At 45.7% G+C, this 11,513-nt stretch overlaps 3 protein-coding genes across 3 annotated transcripts; all 3 read left to right on the top strand.

The window, feature by feature from the left end:
- Positions 1-1,455: 1,455 nt before the first annotated feature.
- On the top strand, positions 1,456-3,171 carry ABOM_012175 (uncharacterized protein; the record flags this gene model as incomplete). Its single annotated transcript, XM_022539303.1, has 2 exons — positions 1,456-2,095; positions 2,144-3,171. The coding sequence occupies 2 exons, from the start codon at positions 1,456-1,458 to the stop codon at positions 3,169-3,171; spliced, it is 1,668 nt and encodes a 555-aa protein (XP_022382918.1).
- Positions 3,172-3,883: 712 nt separating this feature from the next.
- ABOM_012174 (tetratricopeptide repeat domain-containing protein) lies at positions 3,884-7,615 on the top strand (the record flags this gene model as incomplete). Its single annotated transcript, XM_022539302.1, has 8 exons — positions 3,884-3,961; positions 4,023-4,250; positions 4,318-4,692; positions 4,742-4,928; positions 4,979-5,041; positions 5,092-6,589; positions 6,643-7,320; positions 7,375-7,615. The coding sequence occupies 8 exons, from the start codon at positions 3,884-3,886 to the stop codon at positions 7,613-7,615; spliced, it is 3,348 nt and encodes a 1,115-aa protein (XP_022382917.1).
- A 559-nt stretch (positions 7,616-8,174) lies between these two features.
- On the top strand, positions 8,175-8,963 carry ABOM_012173 (putative HAD superfamily hydrolase; the record flags this gene model as incomplete). The annotated part of the gene is made up of 1 exon (XM_022539301.1): positions 8,175-8,963. One exon carries the CDS (start codon positions 8,175-8,177, stop codon positions 8,961-8,963), a length of 789 nt encoding a protein of 262 aa, XP_022382919.1.
- Between the last annotated feature and the right edge of the window lie 2,550 nt (positions 8,964-11,513).

Raw genomic sequence — 11,513 nt, 5'->3', positions numbered from 1 at the left:
CAATCCTCAGGAGGGGGGGCCACTGTACGTCATTAGAAAGGTGACCGACATAGATACCGAAGGCGCCGTTCGGCCACCAAAATGTCCATGCATCTGGGACAGGGTATACTGTACAACCACCTTGCATGGTCGTTATCAATTCTGTGACAAAGAAGACCAGGCTAGTTGAGTATGTATACTCAATTGTTAGAGAATATAAATCAGTTGAGCTGGCTTACTAGTAAAGATAACTCTGTAGTAATAATTGAAATTGATTGGAAAGAATTAAACTAAGTATATAAACAAGTATTCTTATATATTCTTGATTCTTGTATACTATATTGGTTTACAATATACTATATAGTCTGTATGTACTATATTAATATATTATATACTGTTACTTGGTGTGTATATCTTTATTTGATCTCTTGTAGATGTTTGGTAACTAGTATACAACCCCGCAATGCAGGTTTCGCATGCGACTCACGCATATACCATAGTGCTTTGAACGTCCATTGAATTGTATATGACTACAATCACTTTCTGGAACAGCAATATTACCTGAAGCCCCCACAACCGTAGGTATGAGAAAATGATTGATCCGAACTAGTTGCCAGATTCAATGGATTTTTCATTATGGTGCTTGGGTGATTCGACCGACACTAGGGTCAAATTCATTCCCCGCGTCACCAACGAACCAAGATTATTTGCTACAAATAATGATCTACCCACGATATGGTACAGCTTGCCTAGTGTACAGATATGGCCACTCTCATCCTGTCATTTTTCACTAGTCATAATGCGCTGGCCTTATTTCCCGGTCCCTTTCGTTTCAGGACATGTGGAACAAAATAGCCAGAACAAAAGCGCTAAAGAAAGCGGCAGCGCGACAGGTACTACTTGCTTTCGTATGTTTTCATAGAATTCCAATCTCTGTTCGCTTGTTTACACGTCCGTGATTTACTCACTTTTTTACTTTGTCTGCTGAAATCTAAAACAGCCTGAAATGAGTAACGCTACAGACGATCTGGTTCCTTGGTCGCGTCATCCGCGGAAAGAGGAAGTATTGACATATTATGGTCTACATGTCACCGTTGAGGGTTGGAGGTGCGTGGGGCTCCCCACATCCCGTCGAAGGACCCACTTTGCCAGAAAAATGGATCAATAGAAAATGACATGTTAGCGCTGGGATGTTTGGTAGGGTGGCTATGGTACGAAGTTTCGCTTCTATACTTTAAATAACGTATCGCCCAACGCCTCTGCTCAATCCATCAGAGTGTTGAATTCAGTACACTACCAGGTATGCTATTAGTCTTCTAGTGGCACATGATACAGCATGGAGCGCAGAAAACCCGCAGGTAAGTTTTCCTATCATCTGCTCCATCCTTTCTGCTTGAATAACTCTTCGTTTGACAGTTACACCCGAAAATTATACCCGAGCCATTATCTCGCTCTCAAGAAGATATTCGAATATATATGCCTTCCGGAAACAACTATGTCGACATTGGGGAATGGATGCTGCAAGACCGCAGTCTTCTCAACTCGCCGAAACGTAAAGAGATGTCTAGCGTTTTCGCTTCCAGGTCCGAACAGCCTCACGATTTAGTTGTGGTTTACAACAACAGGGAAAAGAATTGGAGTGTGCAGCATTATGGTCAACTGCAGCATGAAGAGTTTTCCGCTGCGACATGTATTCCAGCAGAGGGCTCCGGGCAAATAGTTTTTCTTCGAGGCTTCCTATCGCCATTGTGGGTGTCGATCATAGGGAGCAAATACAATATTGATCCAGAATTCTTCAGGCGCCATATGGATTTTCTTTCCGCCAGCATCGACAGACATTCATATAGCTCTCCATCACTTGCCAGTTCCTCAAATAACATATTTCGACTTTGTGTGAGCACTATTCTCCATCGCGATGATTTCGGTGGACAGGACATCCAATCACAGCGGTCATCCCAATCCACTGAGCTTGTGGCGTACAAGAAACAGCTTGGGTCTACTAGAGTCTGCTGCGGAGACTCCGTGGTGCGCGAGTACTCCACTGTTTGTTCGCGTTTTTCTGTGATTGAACAATGGATATCACTCTGTATCATGAAAACCGATACAGGCTGGGCTGGTAAGAGACTCCTACACAACATAAGATATCACTAATACGTGAATGTAGCCATTGCCTGGATGGACCAAGGTAGGCCCCTAGAAAAATCTCCCCCAGGGCCATGGACAGGTCACATCGAGTCCAAGGCTACATCACTGCCTGTCCTCCAGCATCATCCCAAGATGGCATTTCGGAAGACCACCAACCGCCTAGATCCAGATGCCAATGCTTCCGCACAAGTTCAGCAAAGCACTTTCGTTCTTCCCTTACAATACGATTCATTGATTGCGCTCGTCAACTTGACACGTCGCGCGTCTCAAGATCCACTCTCAATGTGCATTCCATTGTTTGCGCATGCGGCCTTCTCTGAAGTTCAGTTTTTAAATCTTATGGAGTCCAAAATTCAAACCAAGATAGACACCATAGTCCAAGAAGCACCAGCTGATGCGTTGGGAACACTTCAATACTTTTCCAATATTCTCGACCGGCACACCCAGCAGCTGAAAGATAGTATGCGTGCGCTCTGCAGGTTAGCTGAGCGAGGCGGTCAAGGTATGAATGGGGTTAAGGTAGAAAGCCAAATCCCCAAAAGTGCTGTGCAGCTGGGCCTACACCGGCAGGTCTCAGAGACCGAGATGATCAGAAACATTGGATCCTATGGCTCCGACAGTGCCTTTACACCGGAAAGTATCGTGGACGACTACGAACAACTCCATGTTCGTTGCATCGACTTATCAAAAATGTGCACTCGTGGAATAACTCTGGCAATGAACAAAGCTACGATAGAGGAATCTCGTAAAGCCATTGAGCAGTCTGAACGACTGAAGAAGCTAACACTTCTTGCAACGCTCTTTATTCCTCTGAACTTTAGCTCCAGCCTGTTTGGTATGAACGTGGATCTCCTTGGCCAGAATGCGGTGGAATTCTGGTGGTTTTTTGTTTTGTGTGTCCCAATCACTTTATTTGCATACATCTTCTATCTTTGGGATTTTGAGGTTTTAAGGCGTTGTTGGGTAATGTGTTGGAAACGTTGTCGTGTTTTTGGCCGTGATATGACGGTTGGGAGGAGCGAGAAAGATTCAACTCATATCGTCTGAAGCTTTTTTGGTGTTTATAATGGCAAGGTGGAGATCAACCTCTCAACAATATCACAGCATCGGCGTAGTACTATTCGTAGCAATGTATAGTTTTAAAGCCTGGCCAATTCTGGACACGTGACCTTGAATGGCCGACCAAAGACGAAAAGATGTGGAGAATAATATCATCCCAAGTTGAATGGCTGAAGATGACAAAATGAACACCCTCTATAGACCCAGTATGGGCCACGTTCTCATCCGATCTGATATGGCTACGGGGACGAGGACGTCCCAACTTCGTAGTCACTATTAGTCAGGATTAACATGACGATGATACGAGTCTTTTCACATGTTCTAACCCGGACGACGGCGCCTAAGGCGGGACGTGGCACCATAAATGCTTGGAGGAGCGAATTCCCTATCAGCTTGTGACTAACCAACCCCGGCACTCCAAAGGGATGTCATGTGTAATTAAGGCCAGCTGAAACCGATTTCATTCGGTAAATTTAATAAGAACATGTAGGGGGTGATGTTGTTAGTTACTTATCATCGGTTCGCCTCCAGGTATTACTTGGGCATAATAATAAATCCAAGGGAAGACGCGCACACACATGTGTGCGCGGGAGCCTACCCCGCATCTCCAAAGCTCATCATTCTTCTACTGGCAACTTCTCAATCACAGTCCGATTATTTTCTCATCCTGGAACATCCCGCTGTTCGGTAAGCGGCAGTCATGGCCACAGGGGCAGGCTTTGCGACTACCGGCCATCTTCGGGTACTACGGAATCCTGTTGACGCATCGCAGGATGGCGTTGAGTAAGAAAAGCCGACCGCCAGCTCACATCTGCTCTTCCACTTACCCTCCGGCGTAGTCTTGTTCTCGTTCCTGCGTCGGAACTACCTCGCCGGAGAACTGGCCATTTGCTAACAAGGAATGGCTCGCCACCCTACCGGGCTCCCTATTGGGGCCACGCATCCTTGTCTACGAATATGGCTCGCCATTTGGGGTCACCAAGCCGTCATGGGAATCGTTTCTGATGCTTGGTTATGACTTTCTTGAGCATTTAAGGGACATGCGATCACAGTTGGACTCAGATCTGGTCAGTGAACTCGTTCGAATTCGTTGTCTGCGAGTTGTCGGCGTTCCTGCTGATGTAGTGCCTCTAGGCAACCAACAAGCCATTCCTGATAGTCTGCCACAGCTTAGGTGGTATTGTAGTCAAGCAGGCTTTGTGCGTTGCTAACAAACAGTTTTCTCGATATGGATCAATTGTCAATGCAATTGCTGGCGTGATATTCCTAAGCACTCCGCATCGATATGGCGATAGGGCCACTACCTTGCTACGGTTTCGAGACGTCTTGGAGGCAACAACCGGTAAAAGCTTGAGGATGCCAAACGCCCATATTGAGCAGGAGGGCGCAATATTACTCGACCTGGCAGATAGATTCGAGGGAATTTCGCTCCGTACTCCTATACTATCCGTCTATGAGCTGAGAGAATCAAAAAACAGCTCAACTACGTTGCTTCAAAAATACCAACAAGTTAGTATCGAGCTTTTGAATGGACCATGAACGCTAACCTAGGCTCTAGTTAGTCAACCGCGAAGCTTGCTCGACTCATTCCCCAATGGAAACAGTCATTGGCCTCAACCTCAATCACCACGATACATGTTTTTTCACTAAGAGCGTTGGTGGCGAAGGCTTGACAGAGTTCAACTCGTTTATTCACGAGACTTTGAATGACGCCAAGCGTCTTGTGGCACTTCGACTGGAGGACCGTAAGCTCTCAAGTTATCGGAAAGCTACAGATAGGTACTAATGGTCTCAGAGGAATACCAATACGCGACGATGAGCGCCTACTCGCCCACAATGAGCGAATCGCCACTTAAAGGTGAGCTGAAATTCCATGTTTTGCCACGACACAGTACTGATATCGATTAGCGGAGCAATTGGAACTTACCGAATACCCGTCAAACAAAGCAACTGAAGGGCCTTCAAACGGAGCAACAGAGGGAACATCTCTTTCGGGGTTTGAGTTCGTACATCATACACCACCCAACCCTGAGATTCGAAAATCACTTCATCTACCATGTTTCCTTCTCAATACGCATACGGCAAACGCGGACTTCTGCGGCCGCGAAGATATCTTGGAACGACTTGCGGCCGAGCTCTTACCTTCGAAGACTGTAGTAACAGCATCGGGTACCGGTCTACGACAATTTGCACTTTGTGGGCTTGGGGGAATCGGAAAGACAGAAATCGCTCGCGAGTTCTCCCGGCGCCACAAAACTTCCTTTGATGCAGTATTCTGGGTTGGTGCGGATGAGATCGCGAAACTTGACCATCATTATCAACAAATTTCAGTAGCACTGGGACTTGAGGACTCGTCCGACTGCAAGAGCCAAGTTGTCAGCAGAGAAATTGTGAAGGGATGGCTCTCTAACCCACGAAAACATCTCTCAGAGTCGGATGAGCTTGTTCAACCTGGCAGCGCTAGATCAGAAGCAAACTGGCTTCTTATATTTGATAACGCAGATGACCCAATGTTGTTGGCAGACTACTGGCCTCAAGGAAGTGGATCAATTCTAGTCACCAGCCGCGATCCATTGGCCAAAGGCATGTTTACAAGAAGGCCTTCGGGCTTGGATCTCGGCCCACTTTCTCAACATGACAGCCTAACTCTCTTAAACCATCTCACTGCCAATTTCAATGAGCCTGAAGATGATACAGCCAGAAAAATCTCCAATGCGCTTGGTGGATTCCCTCTAGCTATCTCCCAGATGGCGGGGATCATCCGTCGACAGGATCTCACCTTGTCTGAGTTCTTCGAGCTTTATACGGATCATGAAGAACACGCTAGTCTTTACGAGACCAAGTTCGATACAAATTTAGTTACATATAGCCACACTCTATCTACTGTCTGGGCATTTGGAAAGCTGAAGCCTCAGTCTAGACAGTTGCTGGGGCTGATTTCATTTCTTGATCCCGACCTCATTGGAGAAGATTTATTGATGGAGGCATCTGTGAAATTGATCTCGGAGGGGGCACAATTCAAGAGGAGTATTTATATTGAGGCCCGAACCGATCTTTTGCAGTCATCTCTGGTACAAAGGGATAAGCAAAACCAGCAACTATCAGTCCACCGCATTGTGCAAGATGTAATCTTGGCAACAATGGACGCTACAAAGAAACGGTTCATGTGCGACCAAGTTGTGCGGATCCTTTGGACGGGGTGGCCATCGGCTATGCCGAAGCCATCAAAAGAGCCACAGTTACCCCAACCCAGATCAGCCGGCGGTAGATTGAGCGTTGGAAGATGGCCCGTTTGTGCAGCGATTTACCCCCACGTTCTAAGAATACATCAGCTCTGGTCAGCGATTTCAAATCCCTCAGAGGCCACCAGTTTGCTTTTTGCAAAATTACTGACTGAGGCTGCATGGTGTGTGTACAAAACCGAGAGATTTTCTTTGCCATATTGTCTAATATTACCAGGTACCAAAAAGAGCGGGGACGAACAAAGCATTTCGACGGCTTCTTCGAGACTGCTCGCGGTATTTGTGAGTCGTCAGTACACCCAGATCGAGATTCACTGCTTGCAGATATCTACTTCTGCTTAGGATCTATTGCGATGGATACGAACGATTTCAATGGAAGCCGTATCTATAAGGAACTTTCCTTTGATTTGGTTTCCAATATCTGCAAGGAGCTGGGAACTGCGGATGAGAGATTCTACCTCGCCTACGCAGAACGAGGGATCTCACGCACTCAGGATGGACGGTACAAAGAAGGCGAAGCCGACCTCAAAGAAGCGCTGCGGATCCGCAAAGCCCTCGGAAACTACATTCCCCGGGCAGGTGAGGCCAATCTGAGTTGGGCTCTTCTCGCGCAGGGCAAGCTTGAAGAGTGCAACACGCTCCTACTGGACAGCTTGGCCGGTAGAGAGAAAGTTCTAGGCAAGAATGATCGAGAATCTGTCCGGACTGGACTGATTCTTTATGTACTCGGTAATCTCCGTGCTGCACAAAGCCAATGGGATAAAAGCTTTGAATTCCACTACAGGGCGTGGGACCACATGCGCGCGACGGTTGGCGAAAAAGATTTCTATACTGCGAGTGTCGCCCATAAGATTGCCGAGCACTTTTCCCGCTTGGGCCGGAGCGAAGAGGCGATGTAGGTGTAATAATTCAAATTGAAATTGCTGAAAATGTCTCTAACTTTTATTAGTTCTATGATCAACGGGGCGTTGGACATTTGGTCTGTTGATCCGACTGCACACAAAAATGAGATCGCTCGCAGTACATTTCTTAAGGGCAAAATTTTCGAAACAACGGGTAAAATCCAAAAAGCTTCCATCAGCCTTAGGGTTGCCTGTCGCTTGAGGAAGGAAATTACCGGGGAGGATCGAGATGTGAAGAGCTTGGCGATGGAAGACTTTGACGAGATTGTTGCTTTTTGGGCTCGTTGATTGGCCCCCTTCTCCTTTTTGTCTGCAAAGAGTATGCAATTGATAATATCATGGCTGAGTTCTCGTTTGTCCTAGTCCGCGGGAGATAAACATTATCTCCAGCACTTCAGTGGTATTCAATACTTTACTTGCCGCCAGACGCCTTCACCGTTATCTATATAATGTCAATATAAAATACGCAGTATATGTACTACAATTATAGCTCTCCAAGAGCCTATGGGGTTTTAGGTGCCTATAATTAAGGCGCCACGGGACACGGCCAAGCTAGACCGGATCAAGGCATGGAAGCGGAAACCAACCCCGCAAATCAACTCCCAAGTTGAACGTCTGGCCCCGAATACCAACTAAGTTCTTCCCTTATTTCGCTCACTGTGCTATCAAGTCGTACCAAGTTGACTTAAATCAGTCCCCATGGCTATCCGTGAGACCGAGTGTGTACCAACCCCCAGAGACACCTGTGGATGGCCTTCAGCGGAGCGTGTTTTGGCCGTCGGCGTAGGGGTAGTACACTAACGAAAGAGTGATCAGTTTCTCGGCCATCCGCGCCTGCATTTTCGACATGGATGGGCTTCTCATCAACTCCGAAGACATAATAACTTTATCCACAAATCAACTTCTCGAGAAATATGAGAGGCCTCCCTTTGACCAGTCGATTCGAGCCCAGCTCATGGGTATCCCAGACTCGACAAACGGCGACACGTTCCACAATTGGGCCAATTTGCCTATCTCCCGCAAAGAATTCGCTCGTGAGTCGGCTGAAAACATGCGACGACATTTTCCGACATGCAAGCCGCTTCCTGGGGCGGAGAAGATTCTGTCGACCCTCAGCCAGGCACGCAGTGCTTCTTCGGGGAGCAGAATCGGGCTGGCATTAGCATCCAGTACCAAAAGCCGCAGCTACGAACTGAAGACCTCAAGGCTGGAAACGAAACGCTTGCTTGACTACTTCCGGCCTGACAGGCGGGTCCTGGGTGATGATCCGCGGGTGCGGCAGGGGCGAGGAAAGCCAGCACCAGATATATATTTCGTGGCGCTGCAATCATTGAATTTGACGGCAGCGGCCTGTGGCGCAAAGCCCATCTTGCCCCATGAATGTTTAGTGTTCGAAGACAGCGTGATCGGAGTGGAGGCCGGAAGACGAGCTGGGATGAGAGTTATTTGGGTACCGCATCCAGATGTTGCGGTCGAGTACCAAGCAAGGCATAAAGAAGTCCTGGCTGGGAGGATTGGCATAATCGAGATCGGAGACGAGTGGCAACTCGGGGAGCTGGATGACGGCTGGGCCGAAAGTATACCGAGTTTGGAGCACTTCGATTATGAGAAGTACGGCATTGAGATACCACCGTGAGGATTATTACGGAGCTGTGATGATAAAATCAAAGAATATTTGAAATTATTGACAGGAACTAAGAAATGTATATCCAATTTACAGCAACCACGGTGGACTTGGAGTTCTCTGACCATATAGCTCTGATTTCATGACTTTATATGTTGCATGAAGTGGATAGGTGATGCCATTGCAAGTCACCTCGTGTTATGGGACTGACTGACAAGCAGCCCTACACCATAGGATACTCTAGCTAAGGCATCTATGCCAAGCCTCTACCACAAAAGATTTCTGTCAATTATCTATTTTTTCTTGTTCAATAGGCACGCTTAGGTTGGAACAGCTTATTCGTCCTGTAACACCTGGGAGGGAACGCATGCTTCTATAACCGTTTTCTCTCGTGGGATTGTATGGGCAGCTCTTGAGAGGAAGTGTTAGTGTTCCTAGGGTAACAACTATTTTTTAGAGAGCTTTAATGTGCCCGTGGTCTAACGAGGTTTTCAAAAGAGACTTGCTCCAAGGATACTGGCCTAAGCGCAGCGGATAATGGGTTAGGCACCGGGATCCACCGACGAGGATCGCCGTGCTGTGGGCCATATCTCACAAACCCAATCGGAGCATGATCAGTGGAACCATGGTCCAGCGCAGCTCACGGCCCGCCAACTGGCGGCAGAGCGGGCTCGCTGGCCGCACAGGCCAACAGCCAGCTGCTTATGGTAACTAAGAGATTCTGATCACTTGAGTAAAGTCCGTATTAATGAATACAGGCAAACTGAGGTAGCTATTAAGAGGCATCTTGATCATGCTGTTTGGCTTTCCTCCCTCGCTTCGTATCCTGCTGTGACACGGGAGTCGACATTTCCTCATTCACCACCACCTCATTTGTGTCAGCTGACCATGAATTCGGCAAATATATTCATCCATAAAAATAAAGCCCAGCAGCTGTGGCAGAAGCGCTCCAGAAAATACTGTGGGCAGCAGACTGAGGCGCCCAGTTTATTGAACCGCAATTGTTTCAACGGTCCATGAGTGGAACACTGGCTGAGAGATTTCATTGGCCAGAGACTGACTCTCGTCGCCACTGAGCCAGACATACTTTGTAGGAATTTAGTGTATGAGTCATCGAGGTGCATGGACGTTCGCTAGAGGTCGCGATAATAAGTCTCCGTGATCCGAACAGCATCAATACTACGGACTCACCCTGGAAGCTAGTGTTACGGACCCCGGACTAGTGCGGCACCAACAGATAATATACTGGCTACAATAACGTTAAGAGCGGTAAACATTATCATCGGCAGAATATTACCCAGATGATAATATTCCGGCACGTAAATATTATGGAGCAAGAAATATTGTGGTTATAATAATATTGAGGAACTCAATATTAGACAAATTATAATAGTAAGACTTCTCGGTATTAGCACGAAATACCGAAGAATATACGTTAACCTGGTGATCACAGACATACTCTTTGCGCAGTATGACTGAACTAGACAAAGGCAAGTACCCACGAATATCACGTGACATGGTATATGGAAAGGTATACGGGAAGGTATATAGTATATAGTATATAGTATATACCAGGGTAGACAGTGTGGTACCTTTACTAAGGATATATAAGGACACTTATTTATGTACTTAGCTTAGTTCTTTGTAATTAATCCTAATTATTACTTGATAGCTATATTTAATATTTATATCAGCTCGACTCGTTCGCACTATCCAACAATTGAGTATATATACTCAATTGGTCTGGCCTTCTTATCTTAGACTACTTGTTACAGTATCGTCGACATTGTTCGGACTATATCGGGTCATCCATCGCAACCGGTCACTAGTAGATTCTGGTCAACCAAGTAAGTCGTATCTAACCAAGATTGCTAACTGGTCGCAGAGTCCTTGGACGGATACCCGGGCGTAACAGCTAGCTATCGCTTGGCAAAACATGGTGTGCTTTGCGTATCGGCTAAACCTATGGGCTATAGTACGATAAGTCAGTAGAACGCCATAATGTACGATGGAAAGTGAAGCCTTTTGCGTAGTTATTGCCTGATAAGATATGAAGGCAAGCTAATCAAAGCATAGGTTATTTTGAGCCTTGTGGTACACTACACTAAAATAAATTCGTTTCATGCCCTTTCGGGAGCCATAATTGTTCCAAATATATATGTTACACCCGGGTATCAGTCCAAGGACTCTGTGATCAGTTAGCGATCTTGATTAGAGTTAACTTACTCGGTTGACTAGAATCTACTAGTATCTAACAATATAGAATAATTTAATATAATCTAAATAGTATAGGCAGTACTATAATAAACAGTCTAAGATAAGAAGACCAGACCAATTAAATATATATACTCAATTATTAGATAGTATAAATAAATTGAGTTAATATAAATCTTAAATATAGCTATTAAATAACTAAATAGATTAATTATAAAGAATTTAACTAAGTATATAAATAAATATTTTTATATATTCTTAATAAGAGTACTATACTATCTATTCTAATATATATTATATACTATATATTATATATCTTTCTATATATCTTTCTATATACTATATTAT

This window comes from Aspergillus bombycis (genome assembly GCF_001792695.1).
Source record: "Aspergillus bombycis strain NRRL26010 chromosome Unknown contig00248, whole genome shotgun sequence".
NCBI classification, from domain to species: Eukaryota; Fungi; Ascomycota; class Eurotiomycetes; order Eurotiales; family Aspergillaceae; genus Aspergillus; species Aspergillus bombycis.
Note: the sequence above shows the minus strand (reverse complement) of the source record. Positions and strands in the feature narration are given on the sequence as shown.